Source organism: Hemibagrus wyckioides, linkage group LG28, assembly GCF_019097595.1.
Source record: "Hemibagrus wyckioides isolate EC202008001 linkage group LG28, SWU_Hwy_1.0, whole genome shotgun sequence".
Lineage (NCBI taxonomy): Eukaryota > Metazoa > Chordata > Actinopteri > Siluriformes > Bagridae > Hemibagrus > Hemibagrus wyckioides.
This window is the reverse complement of record NC_080737.1, coordinates 8,113,939-8,134,394: the sequence shown is the minus strand read 5'-3', so window position 1 is coordinate 8,134,394 and position 20,456 is coordinate 8,113,939. Positions and strand designations below refer to the sequence as shown.

Genomic DNA, 20,456 nt, shown 5'->3' with positions numbered 1-20,456 from the left:
CATAAACCAGAGATAAGCCCAAGCGTTCGTGTAAGATACGAACAGAAGATTTTAATTGGCTTGAGAACTAATTAATTCCAGAGTTTCACCTGATCACCAACGAAACAGCAGCCGAGATCAAACACACACACACACACACACACAGAGACGAACATCAAACACGGGACAGACCTCCCCCTGAACACCTGACACCACACGGTCCGCATAATAAATGCAGAAATACTCAGATTCATATTCACACACACACACACACACACACACAAATCAACACAAACACACTCGGCAATAAAATAAATCCCCACAGCGTTTCTTTCAAACAAAAGGCACGCTTTGATGAAACGATGAAGAAAATTTAAAGGTCATCTTTAAAGCTGCAACCAGAGATTTTTTAATAAACTAATAAAGTTTGTGTGAAAGAAAGAGGTCAAATGTCTGTCAAATGCGAGAGCCAACCTCTAATGAGTTCGTACACCACCTTACACCTTACAGAAGTATTTACCCCCTCATTATAAACTGGAAATACTGTTTAATTTGCATGACATTTAATTTAATGGCTGCTGTCTCTAAAAATCTTAACCAAATCCTGAACCCAGAACTTTGTTATGCGCTTGTTCAGATAGCTCTTCTGACTTCATCTCTGACTTTAACTCTCACCTCAAATCAACTAATTATGCCACTGTGATGAGATCTGCAGGGCTGCACCACAACTCAATAAAGGCGAATACCTATAGTATACAATCAATTCATTTGTAAATAATTGCGCAAAATAGATAGAAATCTCCGCCCGCTGTGATGTGCAGTGTTATTCTGTGTAGATTTGTGACCATTCAGTTTCAGGTTATTACACTACGACATGTGGGTGAAGTCAGAGGGGGGTGAAAACTTATGCAAAGGCACTCGTGTAGAAATGACAAGTGCTGTTTCTGCTGAATCTGCCATTTCCGTGAGCTCAGGGTTGTAAGGATGGAAGGTGAAGTAAAAAAGAGAAAGAGAGAGAGAGAGATTAACTTTATCGCTTCATTTAAAGAAGCAATTAAGTGCTTAACCTTATCACGCAGTTAGCGTGATGAAGTAAATGACGCTAAAAGGCACATCTTGTTGTTTGTTAGCATTTCCTTCTCCCATTCTCTCTCTTGGATAACTTTGTGTTTGTCTTTTTCTAATTGAATCTCCATCAATCAATCATTAATCTTCCTCAGAACTTTTGTTTCATTTGTCAGCGTTTTCTTCCTGAGCAACATGCTTAGCAAAACGTTAGCATTCTAGTGAATGACAGCAAGTGCTATCTATACACGGTATCTGTCTGTGAAAGCACACTAGTCTAGACAAATTTATCAATTTCAAATGCTAAGCTGCTGTTATATTTTTCTCATAACTACAACATCTGTCTTGCTAGTTAGCAAACAATGCAATGAATTAGCCACTGCTTAACCTTGTTAAGAAAGGAAAGAAAAAGAAGGCTTGAGTGGGAAGTTTTGCTGATGCTGTGGTGTGATGTCATCTGATACAAAGCGGGGTCACTCATACCACTGCAAAGTCCAACAAAAGGCCATGTTTTCTTCTTCTTTTACCTCAGCAAGTTACCAGAACTAACAACGTTTTATTTATTTCCACATCAGATTGTATGTTGCACCCATGTATAGTCACTATAAAGATGTCGTTACTTCATCACGCTCTCTATTTTCTCTTTAGTTTAAAGCTAATAAGGCAATAAATTGTAGCTTGTTACCAGGAAACTGTAAAACCAACTGTTTTACAAAGTTATAGCTTTTGTTTCTTACAAAACGTTAAAACTGGAGATTCATCACAAACTAAAACTAATAAACATCTCACTCATGACATGCCAAAAATCGATAAAATTTAATATATTTAGTGCATCAGTATAAACCTGTGATTTGAATTATAGCTGGGATTTGTGTCAGAGCTGCTGTTAGAGAAAACTGACCACAAACCAGGAGGCTCAAATATTTTGTTTTCATTCTCTCTCTCTGTCTTTCTCTGTCGAGCTATACGTTCTCCTGAGTTATACTCCTGAGTTATACTATATGAGCTATACTCCTGAGTTCCCAGTGTGACCACTTCTTCTTTCCGGGCCTGCCCAGATGCTCTACCCCTGGTCACTTGGTGGTGCTCACTGCTGCTGGGGATAGATCTGTGTGGACAGCCTGCTGGAGAACTTGCAGACTATCACACCGTCTCTGAACTGCTGTTCCCTCAGTCAGCTTTCAGCAGGAAGGAATTAGTGCTAACTCAGAAACTACACTGACCTACTAGCTCCTCAAGAGCTCTTGGTTGCTGTTGTAGACTTTATCAACATTTACATTATTTACTGTCCAGTGTCTCCCAAATGAGGATGAGGTTCCCTTCTGAGCCTAGTTCCTCTCAAGGTTTCTTCCTCAGTTCATCTCAGGGAGTTTTTCCTCACCACCGTCACCTCAGGCTTCTCATTAGGGATAAATGTTTACGATAAGTAATAACTTAACTTTAAATTTTATCATTTTTCTATGTTGCTATACTTCTGTAAAGCTGTTTTGAGACGATGTCCATTGTTAAATGCGCTATACAAATAAATAGAATTGAAATGAATTGAATTAAGGCTCTGGGTTACTGATCTGAATTTCTAAGCTGGTATATGTGAAAAAAACTAATTCACTGAGGTTTAATGTATATGTTACAAATCAAGGTTTCATCTAAAACCTCCTGACCAATCAGAACGAAGAATTCCAGGGGTTTTTTTTATACATCAAGTAACAACATGATGGGCGTTTTTATTGTTCCAGTTCAACATAGTGAGGTGCGTGTAATCTGCTGCCACACAAACAGTGTTGTTTTTACATATTTATTGTGTATCCTTTGTGTGTGTGTGTGTGTGTGTGTATCTGCCTACTGTACAATCCAAAATGAACCTCACATCCAGATCATACACAGAAACAGAATAATACATCCCAGGAACATACATAATGTCTCGATACACGTCTCATAAACCCTGCACTTGTGTATACACAACTGTATGTGTACTTTCCCTATACACACACACACAATCTGGATGTATCCCATCCCACGTTGCTGGTACACTGATGACGGTAAGCAATGTAGTGTATATCTACAAGATGGCACAGGTGTGTGTGTGTGTGTGGAATCTATATGTCAGGAGATGCAGCTTCTTGTCGTCTGTGTGCAGTCTGCTGAATGAATGTGTGCACTGCATGTGATGAAATGAGCTTGCAACAACATGACAAATGATTATCCTGTAGTTTGGAGAAGACTCAAGACAGGAAGGAAGAAAGAGGAGGAGGGAAGTGTGTTTGTTTGCTATGTGTGTGTGAAATAAAAAAAAAAGCAAGAGAGAGGGAGAGAGAGAGAGAGAGAGAGAGAGAGAGAGAGACAGAAGTCGGTTTCTTTCTAATTGCTTCTGAACTTGATGATGATGCACAGCAGGGGTGAACCAGTCCGATATCATAAATATCATTCCCCCGTCTTTACCTTTGGAAGCAAATCAGGCGGCTTCTCAGCCAATCACGAGGCTTTATGCCGGTTCATGTCTGAGTCGATGATGAATGAAGGAAACAGCAGGTGATTGTCACTGACTAGGGGAGTCTCAGACGCTCCATGATGGACAAAAACAAAATGGACTCCTCTGTCATGTCGCAAAAACAATTAATAAATAAATAAAATGCTATGAATGAGTGTGGGAATCCAATACGGTGTGTATTCCTGCCTGCTCTTAGTAACAGCTCTGTATTCCCTCGACGCTAAACCGGAACAAATCTCTCCCTGAAGATGATGATACTTCAACTGACATATTTTGTGTCGTAGAAATACAGAAAGAAGGCGAGAGGCGATGTTAGCAACTTCAGCTGACAAGAAAATGACTGTTAATGCTAACTTTAGCTATCTATCAGACCTCACACTAATAAATCCTGAATTCAACCCCACTGTCTCTTTGATATATTTATTACTACTGCACATGGTGTTGTTTATTTCTCTATGTTTTGTTGAGCAGCTTTAACTAGCACGCTAGCCAAGGATGCTAGCTAGCCAAACACAAAAGTAACAGAACCAAGACTTTAGTTTTTTACGCTGGAGAATAAAAACCAGTGAGCTAACAATTCTCTAATCAGTAATGGAAGTGAACTGTTCAGAAACCGCTGGAAAACACTGCCTTTGATTCATTCTGGTACTGTGGGGGATTTTTAGCTGGGGAGCAGCTCTGGGCCGAGTATCTGCTCTAAAATACAACTACAAATATTTTAGCTACATATATCCTGATACACAGAATACCGATGATTACTTTTTTATGTATCCTTCAGACTCCTCGTTCCTCAGGGTTAGGCTGGGTTTTTTTTTTTTTGTTTGGTTTTTTTTTTGCTAGAGAGACAAATAAAAAACCTTGAAGCTTGCTTTTTAAGAAGCTTTTTCTCATCCAAAAAGGTGTGTTTTATAAAAGGGTTTTTTTTTTATTATTTATTTTATCTTTTTTGGACATTGCAGAGATTCCAAAGTTAAAAGTTTTCATTTTTAAGTTAGCAGGTAAGTTAGGATACTAAACATGAAGGACAGAGTGGCTTATTATTGAGTGAATAAGGAGATTTATGACATTGAATTTATTTCACTGCCGATATTTTATCTTCTAACTAAAATAATTTTGGCTAATTTGGGGACTTTCATCAGTATGTGATTTGATATTCCACTTTAACGCCTCACATCCAGCTTTATTTCTAAGAAGCTCCAGGTTACACAACTGCACTCAATTATATAGAGTTGTAGAAAGGACGTTATTCATAATCACAGTCACTGGTGTCTCCTAGATCAGGACGAGGTTTCAGGGGATTTTTCCTCACCACAGTCACCAATGGCTTGTTCATTAAGAACAAATATACACTGATCAGGCATAACATTATGACCACCCACCTAATATTGTGTTGGTCCCTTTTTGCTGCCCACACAGCCCTGACCCGTCATGCTCTGTGTATTCTGACACCTTTCTATCAGAACCAGCATTAACTTCTTCAGCAATTTGAGCAACAGTAGCTCGTCTGTTGGATCGGATCACACGGGCCAGCCTTACGTGCATCAATGACCCTTGCCTGCCTATGACCCTGTCATCAGTTCACCACTGTTCCTTCCTTGGACCACCTTTGATAAATACTGACCACTGCAGACTGGGAACACCCCACAAGAGCTGCAGTTTTGGAGATGCTCTGATCCAGTGGTCTAGCCATCACAATTTGGCCCTTCATCAAACTCAAAGCTCAAATCCTTACACTTGTCCATTTTTCCTGCTTCTAACACATCAACTTTGAGGACAAAATGTTGACTTGCTGCCTAATATATCCCACCCACTAACAGGTGCCATGATGAGGAGATACTCAGTCTTATTCACTTCACCTGCTCATAATGTTTTGCCTGATCGGTGTACATTTTTCTAAAAAAAAAAAAAAAAAGAATAACATAAATTATTCTGAATTTCTATATTTCTGTAAAGTTGCTTTAAGATAATATCAATTGTTAAATGCACTAAACAAATAAAATTGAATTGAACTGAACTACATTTTCTGCCTCTATAAGCTTCAACCTCATACCAGAGTTAAATCCATTTTCATTACTGATAATAATAAATCTGATCTAGATAGCAAGCCCTCTGCTATCAACACAAAAAAGTCTCTATAGTCTTTCCACCAGGATTTAGGAGTAGCCCCCTAAAGGAGTCGCTGCTGGTATGGCTAATGAAGATGACTAGCATAAAGACGATGTTGTGTTTACTGTGTGCGCAATCACACACGACTGTAGATGGTCTTCATTTGCACTGCGAACATTTTACACTCTCCATCTCTGAACAGCTGCGAACTTCCTTCAAGTTAAACCTCTAATCCTAATCCCTCTCTCGCGTTCTTTTTAACGCACAGGCTTTCCTTTACTTGACAAAACTGACTTGAAATTGACTCGATCTCAGTGTGCGCTGCTTCGTGGCAGCTACATGGTGAGCCGATCTGCAGGAGAAAGAAGTACGGGAAGTGGAATAGTGAAAGGAGAAAAAAAAAAAAGGAAAACAGAACAAACAGAATCCGTAACTTTCTCTGAGAGAGACGATATCAAAGTACAAAGTTAAGCAGTGTAGAGATGGAGAAGAAGAAATCTGTTAGATGGAAGAGAACGGTACAGAGCAGCACTAATTAGCTCTGGCGGCTTCTTGTACTTGAGGCAAATTGGAAACCAGCGGAGTAGAATAGCTAAAAAAAATCTCGTAATAAGCGTATACTCAACGGCGCAACATGGCAAAACACCTGACGTGTGCGAAAAAGAGCCAATGATTAAAACTAATACACTTAATTAATTGGGATTGCAGAGGGCAGAAGACGGGGATGCTTTTCATTACATGGTCTGGGATTTGGAAACGGCTGCTGTTCTCTGTTATATCGCTCGTTGCTAATTTTTTAAAGAAGCCAATGAGCACGCTCTGAGCGCAAACACTGAAGTATGGCGCTTTCAGTGACACGATGAGGCTAATAGAAAAAGCATAAAATACACCGAGCACAGCCTTAATGTTACTTGTTTTAGCTTATTGCTTTCATGTCCCAGAGGTCTGTGCTGTGATATATAGCGTGATATATTTCAGGCTTCAACACTTTTTTTTACTTGGTAACTTAGGTTATTAAGAGTTATGGCCGCAATTTGTCTGAGGAAATGAGGAAATGTGTGCAGAGCCGTGTTTTTACATCATGCTGGGGATCCCATAAGGATTGGAATAGCTGATCAGCTTGGCTCTGTCAAGACATTTGGTTGGTCCTCCTGAGGAGAAAGACTGTGGTTGGGAAGGTTGAGAGGTTTAGATTTACGTGTAGAATAGCATGAATTAGCCGCATTAATAAAGACGTCAAAGGGAGGTCCGCATAAGGATAGCAAGACAAAACAAACGTGTGAGTGTCAGTCGTTTTCTGACAAATTTGTTCTGCTCACAATCCGTGGAAACACGTGCCACCGCTGGCCCGAATCCAGACAGGGGGGAAAATACAGCCCAATAAAATATACATGTAGAAAGAGAGTGTGGGAGAATAAAGAGAAAGAGACAGAGAGAGAGAGAGAGAGAGAGAGAGAGAGAGAAAGCTTCAGCATGCTGCGAACCCAACCAGCTCATCCTGAAAGATTCATTGGAATATGAGAACAAGAACCCATGAACTCCTCTCTCTCTCTCCCTCTCTCTCGCTCTCTCTCTCTCATACACACATTTTCTCTCAGAAATTGCACATAAAATTCATCCCCTCTGCAGTATAACCCCAAAAAACGAAGGCGAGACATATTTTCAGTGTCACATTACAGAACAGCAGAAGCACAAAACAAAAAAGAAAGAGAAGGAATCACTCAAGAGACAAACCGTATCCCCCAGATGTGGCTTATTCATTTCTTTTCCAATTTCCATTAATAATATTCAACCCTCTCACAATTTTGGTACAAGGAACAGACAAAATTGGTTCACCGAGGGGAAAAAATAAGAACTATGAAAGGTCAGTGGCTGATGAATTCAATTTCAGGTTCAGTTAAAATCAGTTCCTTTTCGCTTTTTGACACATTACTAACTCATTCGCAGTCCAGACACTCGCTCAGTCTCGCTTTCTCACACACACGTTTGTATTAATGTCCTTGTGAGAACTGACATAATTATCAATGCAGCTAATTAACATATTAACCCTTAAACCTCAGGAACCAAAAAGAACTACCTGAATTTTCCAGAAATCATCTAGGTTTTTGTCTGGATATTTTGCCATTTCATCAATACTGCAGCTTCCAAAATTACGACATACTTCAATGAGGGGAAAAAAAAGGTCATTGATTTGAACAGTGATATGAATTACTGGACTGGGTATCAGGATGAAATCTGAGACACTCCCTGAGGAGACAGCAGAAGTAACAAGCCAATCAATATTATACAAAAAGTACAGAAACAATCCACCAGCTAACTCAAAGTCATCCTTCATCTCCGGAAAAAAAAAAGAAAAGAGAAATCTGCTGAGGTTTACTCCGAGCAGAAATTTTCAAGTAAGCAAAACAAAGGCTGAATTATTTAATGCCTACTTTTAGCACAATGCATCAACATGGCAGAAAAGACACTCTGACAGATATATTTTGGAAATCTTAGCGTAAAAATCAGCTCGGAAATATAATGAATCCATCCTGATACCATATTTCTGGCTGGAGTTCTCATGAATTCAGGATGCTGAGGACGGGTGTCACACAAACAGCCTGGAGATACATGGGATTGCTGTGGATTGTAGCACTTAGAAGCCATGAAGAGACGGCTTTGGGCTGCAATTGATACGCGCTCGAGTGTCCATCAGTGCACAGCTGATAACTTTAGCGAGACACTTCATGTTAGCGCTAAAACGAATTTATTTCCAAATGCACTTTTCGAACACAGTTATACAAGGGAAATGATTTCTAATCATACTTTCTGCTGTCATCCAGACATTTCCTCTAAAGGTTCCTTTCTCACGCCGTTTCAGGACGTTTTTCCTAAAGCCCCCGTCACCTCTGGCCTGCTTTATTTATTTTTTTATTTATTTCCCGAACTGAAAGATTTCTGTAAAGCAGCTTCATGATTATATTCATATTCATAAAATCAATATACAGATAAAACTTCAAGCTGTACGTGATTTCATTTATTTATAAATTGTTCATATTAGCATTGAAACAAGAAAAAAATAGTTAGTTCAGGGGGTGAAAAGTTTGTATCCTGCAGTAACGACAGAGTCGATGCAGGTAAAGCAGGTTTAATGAGCATCAAAACAATGAATGCAGGGAAGGTGAAGGTCAGAACATGCGCAGGTCAGACAAGTGGAATAGGGAAGAATTCGTGAAACTTTAAACAGGCGTGGATCAAAACGACGAATCAAACAATAAAACAAAGACTCATTAACGTCGGGAATAACAAGTGAACTGAAAGGAAACAAAGCCCTGTGTGCTGTGGCCGTGAATGCAGGTGATTAGATTAGTATGGCAGTGATGTGTCCTGGATGGTGTAGTCCGATACGGAGGGGGTACATGTAGGCCGCAGTGCATGCTGTGAAATCTGTGAGTCTGTGGAGTGACACCTGTAAGAGCTCCCGAGGCGTATATGCAAATTTACATATAAACAGACTCAGTTGATTGGCTTCACACTTTTCTGAAAATTTTTTCAGTGTTATGTTCCCAGACATTAATCTTCTGATCCCAATGGTTTCCCATCACTGATCACTATTAAAAACCCCGTCATTAATTCATATATTAAGAAAAATTCGACTAGCAATTCACTTAGGGTGAAATGATATAAAACAAGGAAGTGTGTGCAGTAGCTGAGCCGAATTATTTCGAGGATGCTCCGAGTGGTCATTTTGAGTTTTAAGCTCTCTATGAGTTTTGCCTTTTATGGAGTTTGGTAGGCATCGCTAAAGCATATCAGCTGTACCCAGAATGCACCTGGTCGTTTAAATGTATTTCGGTATTTATCACCTTGCATGTTTTCCCATCAATGGCAGGCACTTGTGCGTGGCTAAGAATCATTTCAGTCGCCTCCTTTACCCTTGAATCACTGGATGCTTCACAAACAGCATATTAATGAACTACTGTGTCGCTCTATCATCGATACCCTCAGCCAGATGCGAACGCTGTTTTCTTTCTTTTTTTCCTAATAGTTTTACAGCAATATCATTATTTTCTAATTAGCTTCAGGAAATAGATCAGGAGGGAGCACCTACTCCCTGCTGTTAACATGATCTACAGTGGCACCGTAATGGCTATCAGCCGAGAAAAGCCAGAACAGCAGGGCGTCTAAATCGAAACTCCGAACCATATACACTGAAGGCACTTTTGAAGCCTTCTGCACTTGAATTTCCCCTATAATGTCCTCTGAAGATGAGTGACATATAAACACTGGCATCAAGAGGAGCTACACACTGGCCTTTATTATCACGGTTGTAAATTCAGAGATGCTTGCGTGGGAGTTTATGAGTCCAGCTGCCTCTTAAATGAAAGCTGTCGCCTCAATAAGTCCCCGTTCTGACCCATGAACCCGTGACCTATTCTAAGGATCCATAATTGTCTTTTTTACAGTAGCCATTTGAGCTCTCGCCGCTTCATCTCAACATGTCATCAACGTTCGTCTCCTGGCAACAGTCGCCAACGGCTGCCGTTTCAGCCTCTATTTAATAATTTCATTCTTTGTTGAGTGCTGTGTGCCGTCTTTTCAAGCGAAGGCCGGGTCTGTTGAGTTCTGAGTATCAGAATGATATTTACAAAGACTAGATGAAGTGCTGTGGTGCTGAAATGGCTGGACTACTCATCCAAAGTGCTTGTTTATTTGTGCTGTGATTCTGCGCTTGGATTGGTAACGGCACTGTTTATTTGCTGAAGTCTTTGTTCTCAGAGTGCAGAAAAACAAGCTAGACCAGGGCTCCAGTTCAGAACATCATGTCAAAGCTAATCAAATTACGATCCTGTGTTGGGCAACTGAAAGGAGAACAGCGTGATCCGATCAGACGATGCTAGCTGGAGGTTGTATCGGCCCTAGAGGGTGTAAAATAAAAGTAAAAACATCTGAGCTTGCTACATTTCAGTGGCATGTTATTCCTTGTTTCAGGCTCAGAAACTCCTGTTCACTTAAACTTTCTTGACCTTCTGAGAACTGGGAAGTTTCTGATCTTTGAGTGCGAAAAATCCATTTAAACGTCTCCCCAACTGATAATTCTCACTCAGTTGGACAGAGCAAGATATGGTCACCAGAGTACGAAAAAAACATGACATAACTTTAAAAGAAAATCAAACACTGGTGTCTGTGAAAGAAGACAGGTTCAGTGATAAAATGTCTGGCTAAAGCTGGAAGCCTGAGTTGTGGGACTGTTTTTTGTATTTGATCACAATCTTACTGCCCAGGAATCTCAGACTGAATTATATGAAGCATTTGGTGTGTTTATAAATTGATTCAGAATTTTAACTCTATAAATCAATGCTAAATGACTTAAATGTCACAAACAACTATTGTGTCTGCAGTTTGTGTTTGCAGCATTGCAGCATTGACTAAGTGACATATTAGTCCTCTTCACTGACTTTATTACAAACATTTTTATTCCAATAAATCTATTGACCGCTTCAGCAGATGTTAGTGAATGTCCTGCACTCAGCTCAGCTCTTCAGCTCACACCACAGCTGCTGGTTATATGAGTTGAGAGAGCAGGCTTAGTCGACTCACCACCACTGATCTGTCTGACCTGCACTCTCAGAAGCTGATGTTCCCAACAACCAAAAAAACTTTGTTCCCAAAGTCTGATTACTGATACAACATTCTCACTGACTAATCACTGATCATTATCGCTCTAAACCACTTATCACTGATCACCATTGTTTTCACTGAGTAATCACTGACTACAATCACTCCCAACAACTAATCACTGATCTCAAACGATCCCTGCCATTAATCACTGATCACAATCACTCCTAACAACTAATCACTGATCTCAAACGATCCCTGCCATTAATCACTGATCACAATCACTCCTAACAACTAATCACTGATCACAATCTCTCCCAACAACTAATCACTGATCACAATCACTCCTAACAACTAATCACTGATCACAATCACTCCTAACAACTAATCACTGATCACAATCTCTCCCAACAACTAATCACTGAACTCAAACGATCCCAGCCATTAATCACTGATCATAATCTCTCCCAACAACTAATCACTGATCACAATCACTCCTAACAACTAATTACTGATCACAATCACTCCCAACAACTAATCACTGATCACAATCACTCCCAACAACTAATCACTGATCACAATCACTCCCAACAACTAATCACTGATCACAATCACTCCTAACAACTAATCACTGATCACAATCTCTCCCAACAACTAATCACTGATCACAATCACTCCTAACAACTAATCACTGATCACAATCACTCCCAACAACTAATCACTGATCACAATCACTCCCAACAACTAATCACTGATCACAATCACTCCTAACAACTAATCACTGATCACAATCTCTCCCAACAACTAATCACTGAACTCAAACGATCCAAGCCATTAATCACTGATCATAATCTCTCCCAACAACTAATCACTGATCACAATCTCTCCCAACAACTAATCACTGATCACAATCACTCCTAACAACTAATCGCTGATCACCATTGTTTCCAACAACTAATCACTGATCACAATCGATCCCAACCATCAATCACTGATCACCATTGTTTTCACTAATTCCAAATCACTGTTGCTCCCATCCCTTAATCACTGATCACCATTGTTCCCAACAACTAATCACTGATCACCATTGTTTTCACTCACTAATCACTGGTCACCATCGCTCCCAACAACTAATCACGGATTGTCACTGCTCCCAGCCATTAATCACTGATCACCACTATTCCCAATGAACAATCACTGATCACCACTGTTTCTCTCCAGCCAGTCACTGAACACTGTTGTTCCCAACATCCTTAATCCTTAATCCACACTGTTTCCAATCACCGATCCCATCTCTAAGGACCAATACAGGATTACTACAACTAATCACTGACCGTCATTGTTTCTAAGGTCCAAACACTAATCATAATCAATCCCTGCTACACCCAATCACTGATCACCACAATGTGGCCCATCAGTGCACTTCTTTGTTCTTCAAGCCACGCCTTGGCAATCTTTCCAAGTAACAAAAGTGAGCTATTGAATCCATGACCTTTTCATTCCTGTCCAAATCTTTACTTCTGCTATTTCATTTCATCTGCATTCATTATAAAAATTGCAGTGTTGTATAAATACATAAAACAGACAGTGGGATGATCGACAGTGGAATCAATTCCTTTCTGTCTTCAGAAAATCCTTTTCATTGCAAGACTTTTTTTGATATGCAAATGATCGGGAAGATTCACTGAATATGCATATTAGTCAAAGTCAACATCTGGCGACTTCTAGCGACATTTCGCGCATGCATTACCTACTTTCCCCTGAAAAGAGCTGGCAACACCGTGTGCTGGTGCACGGTGCACAGCTTGCTAAAAGACTGTCATACTCCAAAGCATAAATTTGCATTCACAAAGCAGTTGGCCACAACTACTTAAAAATCCTAATCAGGTCATAATACTACAAATAACTCCCCCCAAAACATTTGCATAATGCTAATTAGCTGTTAGAAATAAAATCTGAAATGTCCCGGTTGTATCTGACTAGCCGAGTGAAGTGGAGGTGGCTGTGTACTAACCTGCAGCCATCTGCATGTACCCAGCCAGTGTGCAGATCTTTCTCTCACAGTTTCCGCTGGGCAAGAAGACGGTGATGATGGCCAGCAGGGAGCTGACAGCCAGCAGCGCGCAACCTCCGGAGCACAACACGGCGCTCGTCTGCAAGCACAACACAATACAAACCCTTAGCGTGGTGAGACGCATTATTTGTGCATCATTACCTTGCAATATGGCTACATTATTATTATTATTATTATTATTAGTGTTTCAGTGCTACTGCAGAGTGAGTCTGGTATGGGAGACGCAGCCAGGCTTGCAGTGGAAATTGAAAATGGCTGAGAACTTTATCGGGGCCCTTTTTTTTTTTGCTTTTCATTCCGCTTAGCACAAATACTGCATCCAGAAGGCCTGGAGCATTGTGGATGAACCCAGTCACCCATCGCACAGACTCGGCCCCCCTGCTGTCTGGAAAAAATACCCATAATATCCGCACTAGCTCTTTTATTGCAAATATCCTCCTAGCCTGACCTCCTTTCCCCCCTCGTAAGTGTTCTTCCTGATGTCGTCCTTATGTCTATATACTTTATACGTGCTTCATGCTTTTATGGTGATGCTTATGATTGCGCCGTCGGTCCACGTGCTGTTTGTAGCCGGTGTTCATTTATGCTGTTCTGTGTAATTATTGTATTTTGCAATGCACTGCTGTTCATGACTGTTGACTTGCATCACTTTAGCTCCAAGCTCTACTGCCTTTTCTGCTGCACGCTGTTCCGACAGGCACAAGATTTCAACCCCCAGGTATATATTTCGTCATGAGTCTGTATATAAATATGTCTTAACTTGACCCATGTTTTTATTCTGTCCCTTAGTTTCTACTGTATAGGAAGGGATAGTCAGCCTGATAATATTATTATTATTAACTGAACGCAGCGTTATTGGTGTGAAAATAGACGTCATGACGAAGGTGATTCCCAACGAGCGAGTCGGAGGAGACATGGCATGAAAAACCTTCCTGAGATGACTCCATGCTATTCTGGCTTCAGTCTGATTCCTAGTTATTCCAGACACACTGACTTCTGAGAGTCGGTTTCATCAGAATGTGATACCATGTACTAATCTGACATGACTTGTCATCATCATCATCACACTTGATGTTTAACTATTACACATCACTGAAGTTGTTTTATATTATATTAATCTTTATCCATCTAGAGAGTCACAAAACATCATTATCGTCATTCTTAAAAGCTCTGGTATAAGCTATTAAGAGAAAATGTTCAGCAATTAGTTGTTAGAATGCATACTATGTTAATAATGCATATTTATAATCCACTGACTCTACACCACCGAGGACTTTAATCATTTCCCTAAGCCAAAATTTTTGTTCGTGTTTTATGGGTTTGGAGACTGAAGGCTGCTTGGTCGAGGCACATGGTGGCTGAACATCTGTCTTTGTCACAGAAGACATGTGTGAAGGTTTCTCCCAGCGTACCACCCACCACTAAATTAGGCATCCTCATGCAGGCAGACAAACAAACCCAAAATTAGGACAAAAAAAAAGAGAGGAGTTTGAAGTTTCTGTAACAGGAAGAGAGAGAGAGAGAGAGAGAGAGAGAGAGAGATAGAGATGACATGCTGTTAGGAAGTGGGCGCTTGAGCTGATAGCGTTCTTCCTCATCCGGCAACGTGATCTCCGAGCCTCATCATTATTCCAAGCTTTTTGATACTCTCCTTCCTGTGCTTTCCCAGATAATCACATGTTGGCAATTTAATACCTCGGGAATGTAAATCCTACCGAAATGTATGTAATACACTGAAAAACATATACAAACACTCATATACAAACACTCAGTGGCATAGAAAAGTAAAATGTGATCAAGAAATGTACACATACACACACACACAAACACACACACACACACACACACCACACACACACACACCAAACACACCACACACACACACACACTGAGTGTTGAGCAGGGCCCTGAGGTGATTAAAAGTGTCTAATGAGAGAAACACAACTAACCCCACAACTAACACCTGCTTCACAGCCCCTGTGGTTTGGTGGTAATGATGAAAGCAATAATGATAAACATTATAGTGTGTGTGGAAGGAAGGGGGGGGGGGGTTGAGTGCGTCTGAAACGAGGCCTCATAACAAAAGAAGTGGCGAAGAAGACAAAGATATGCACATCTGTATCCGAAACAACAGCTGTAATGTTTCTAATAATTACACTCCGCCGGTTGACGACGCCCTCGATGAACGGAACGAAGCGCTTGGCAATAACGGCGTGCACCCATTCCAAAAACATTACACAATGTAATATGGGAAGATTGCAGACACGCCCGGTTGAACATATTTCCTACTGTAAGAAGCCATTCCCCTCCAAATGGGACTCATATATTAGGAGGAATAGCATGCAATCGCATCTCGACGCTGGGTTCCTGATCTCCGCTGCTTCGGAGACGCTTTGGTGTTTCTTTACCCCGAACACACACGCATACATCACGGCGGGCGCCATCACAAAATAAACGAGATGGTCTATTGCAGTTAGCGAGAGAAATGATCGCAACATTAAGACACAGAGAAAGATTGAGTCTGTTAGTGCAAACTGCCTGTTTTTAGTAGTTAATAACACAACCTGGCATGTAGAAAGTCATATTTTAAATTGAAATTCATTCATTTTCTGTAGCGTTTATCCTACACTTGGTCTCGGGGAACCTGGAGTCTATCCTAGGGGACTTAGGGAAACAAGGTGGGGGACATCCTGCACAAGGTGGCAACCCATCCCATCTCACACACACACATTTCGTGATGCCAGTCAACCTACAATGCATGTCTTTGGACTGGGAAGGAAACTAGAGAACCCTGAGGAAACCCCTGAATCACAGGGGAAAGATATAAACTCCACACACACACAGAGTAGGGATGAGAATCAAACCCCCAACCCCACAGGTGTGAGACCTGCCTAAAATTTAAACGTTATCTATCACATTATAATAAAACTCAATAATTATGATCGAGTATTAACATACAATTATATTATAATGTATTATAAAGCAACACGAGGGCACAAATAAAATTCTGTAAAGCTTAAAATTCAAATAAAAACATTGTTAAACATATTTTAATAAATTTTCTAATAAAAACCAAAAAGTAAACATTTAAAGAATTAATTTCAATGTAAAAAAAAAAGAAGAAGAAAAAATTGGAAAGCCTGTTTATGGCATATTTTTCATTAACAAAGCACATTAGGGGTGCCAATACTTTTGCACAGCAGTGTAAAATATAACAACATAATTTACAATACATTTCAACAGTTAATATAAAAGATGCAGTACAATTTAAGCACACGAAACAAAGAAAAAACATGAGGTTTATGGGCTTTATCATGGTTTTAGATTAATAATGGGTTTTTTTTTTTACTTTTGTTAATATTAATAAATAATGCTGAAGTTGTGCTTTTAAAATGTTTCATTATGTTTAATGTTTCTCGTGAAAGAACGGTTTCTAAAGAGCTAAATTTTATTATTTAATAACAAAACTTCCAGGTTGAATCTATTTCTGTACACAGCACTGTAGAATTCTTGCGTCCGATTGGTCAAAATGTTTTAGGTCATTTTTTAACAGCACTTGTTGTAGAGACATTATCCTTTCTGTTAACCCTTTCTGTTGTATAACTCACAGGGTTCGATCGCTGTTGTGGAAGCTTAATGATGTTTATTTATCATTTTTTGGAAGGAGTCTCCAGTATCAGCGCTTTGTAACACTCAAAGGTGAAGCCATACTTAAATTTACACTTTCTGATACGGGAAAATCTTTTTGTCTTTAAGAGAGAGGACTAATTTGTCTCATGGATGCTCCATAACATAAAATATAACTATAAACTATAAAGCTTGAACCTGCTGCAATACGAAGGAATAAAACAAAGAGCTGCTTTTATTTAATGTTGGGATTTGTTTCCCATAATCTGAACATGAAATAAAAGCAACTCTTTCTTCTTTATTTTTTTACATTAAACACAAACCGTAGGCTGGAGTGAAGCGGATTAGCAGCAGCCTACATCGCAGCATGATGCTAAATCACGGCGTCTTCAGAGACTAAACAAACCGCACTGAAATCAATTGGTCTCTTTAATTATTCTGACATTTTCAGCTTTCCTCAAACTCCCGAGGCCAATAACACAAGGAGTGAGCAGCTGACTAGTAGAAGATGCTCTTTTTTTTCCAGACTCAGGTTAATTTCCAGCCCAGTTCATAAATCAGGAACGATAATGCTTCAAACTGCATCAATGTTATTGCTGAACACAATCATTATCGTTAGAGATTAGACAGGAACACAAGACTGAGAGATAAATGCAACAGCACCCACTTCCCCTCCGACACCACTGGCACTAGAACCACCAGCCTGCTCTGTGTGTATGTGTGTGTGCGTGTGTTTCTCCTCACTGAGGCAAATTTAGCAGAAAATTAGCTTCTGACACCACAAGCACTTGAGTGTTTATCTGCACGTGGCATGAGTGGCTTTGGCGTGATGAGTAGTGATGAGTAGTGACAGTGGATATGAAGTGAAAAAAATATCTTCATATCTTCAAAATGCCCAAGAAGAAGTCCATTTCCCTGCAGCCTCGCTAATCACATGACTCTACTGCATGTCATGGAACGACTCGTAAGACTATTTAGAAAATTTTGTCTGTGTGTTCAGCCGTCAAGCTTTTGTTGTTCTATGATTTAAAATGTTTCATTTGTGTTTTCTTTAATAAACCACCTGCACCTGCATTTGCCTCCGAGTCCAAATCTCTGAGCAATGATGAAACACTGAGGCTGGAAGTGTAGGTAGGTATTTATTTATTGATTGATTGATTGATTTATTTTTCAACATCTGCCACCACCCCCCCCCCCAAATTTCATGAGATATTGTTGGAATGAAAAATGCAAGATTTTACAATTGCAAGTAAAATATTAATATTACATTCAAATACATTCAAAGAAATCAGATCATCATCATCATCATTATCTCATCTGGTGATAATGAGATCATTTTGTAATCACGATACACGCTTATAAAGAAATCTGTAATAGTTATACCGTAAATATTGTTGTGTTTTATACCATTAATGCCAGTCGTGTGCACAAGTGTTCTTAACAAGTCTGCTTTAAAACTGTAGAAGAAGAAGAAGAAGAAGAATAAGACGAAGAACAAGAAGAAGAAGAGAAAGAAGAAGATCTGTCAGTTTTCTTATTCACATAAATAATAAATAAACTGATGTACCAAAAAACTGGGTTATTGGGCTGTTCAGTCATCATACTGTCAATTCCAGCCTTTATATATTCCAGCCATTTCACAGAAGTATATTAGCTTTGAGTGAGAGAGAGAGAGAGAGAGAGGGAGGGAGAGAGAGGGAGATGGAGACTGCACCACAAATCAACCGCAATATCAATGTATACCTCTCAAAGCGACAGCAGATAACCTCAGTTCAGAGCGAGGTCAATGCCGGGCCAGAACAATCGACTCCAGCGGAGAGCCCAGCCAATGCAATCAACAACGCCATCAGCGCCGGCGCATTTTCATTTTTCACTAGGAATCTCATGGTCAAATGGTGGCGAATGATCACTCAAGCGCTAAATATATTGAAATCAGAGCTAAAATATACCTGAGATATCAGATCTCTTTAATAATTCTATTAATGATATTATGTTATTATGATTATTATGATATTATATTATCCAGGAATATCTAACACTGAGGGCTCATATTGCTCCATATTAGGGGGAAGGTTTATCAAGTGAGCGCGGCCAAGGTCCCAGCTGACCAAAACATTTAAAATTAAACATTTAAACATTTTGGTCCCAGCTGACCAAAACATTTAAAATGCCTCTCATTTATTTATTTATTTATTTATTTATTTATTTATTTATTTATTTATTTTTGAAAGTAACACTTAGGAGTGTAAAAGCTTTTTCTGAATTTCGGTGTGGTCCGAGTCAGTGATATCTGGTGCAGTGGAAAACTGTGGTCTGAGGTTCGATTTAATTGAATTGGACTCCTGCTAGTGTAAAAAAGCAATCCACTTCCAGGGCAGTGGATAATGTGAGTGACTGAACTTGTCACATGACTTGTATTTTATAATTCACAATGGCATGTGAACATGTTGAAGTCTCCAGATTGAACCAATCCAAGATAAATCAAGTGAAGAAAGTTATTTTTTTGTGTGTGGGCTATAAAAAAAGGTTGGAACTGATCCTATCTGTGTAGTGCCAAGAAAAAGAACCACTAATGAATGATTATTACTAAGAATAATAACATGGTGGACCTGCATTCTTTCACTTTGCAGAAAGGAGTTAAAAGAAACCTGCCTGTAAAACAAACCTGCAAAGATTCCTCAATCTAACAAGCCCAGAATTGATCAGACTCGAGATTTCAAGCCAAATATGAACACAAACTCAGACCCATCTGTCTTCTACACTGCAAAACAATGCTACTCAGTCAAAATTATCTAGATTTTGTTATTAAATTATTACATGAAATCAAATTAAATTATTAAATCTATTTCTAGGCATATTTTAGTCTTTTTAAGATTCTTGTTCTATTGGATGATTCATTTTAATTTTAAGCAGCTTTAAGAATTTTTTAAGCAATTTTAAGAAGCTAAGTTATCTACTAATAGAATTAGAAGCTTTAAAATAATAAAATATGCATAGAAATAGGTTGATTAATAATAAATATTAAGTAGATTTGACCAGATTTAAGACATAATTGTTGCAGGGATATTGCAAAAAAAAAAAAAAGGATTTGGAAGGAAAAATGTAAAAAGAAAAATTCTCAATATATCTTTTTATTGTTAATAAAATATTAATAATAATGGTACATTTAATTAAACTGTACATAAGTATATTGAATTATACCATTATATATTTATTCTTATTATTATTTATTATATTTATTATGTTTTGTAGAGCTTCAATATTTAAACTTTATTTAAATGCACTGATCTATAAATTAATATTTTTCAGTGTATGAAATTAAGGCGTTAAAACTCAAAACTAATTCGCTGTGCTGGCCTAGAGATAACAAATAATTATATTCAGTTTTATGCTCACAGCATACAATATATTGGCTTTAATAAGATTATTAAGGTTGTGGTGTAAAGAACAGTTTAATTTTATAGGGTATATGACTGACACTAGTACTGCTTCAAATACTGTAAATACAACGATCCGAGA

At 39.0% G+C, this 20,456-nt stretch overlaps 1 protein-coding gene across 1 annotated transcript in view; it reads right to left on the bottom strand.

Annotated features, from left to right (window-relative positions):
• LOC131348336 (LHFPL tetraspan subfamily member 7 protein) overlaps positions 1–20,456 on the bottom strand; it is a 118,211-nt gene that overhangs the window by 65,257 nt on the left and 32,498 nt on the right. Inside the window, exon 2 of the mRNA XM_058383151.1 lies at positions 13,251–13,389. Coding sequence (XP_058239134.1) covers positions 13,251–13,389 — 139 coding nt within the window. The remainder of the gene's footprint in view (positions 1–13,250; positions 13,390–20,456) is intronic.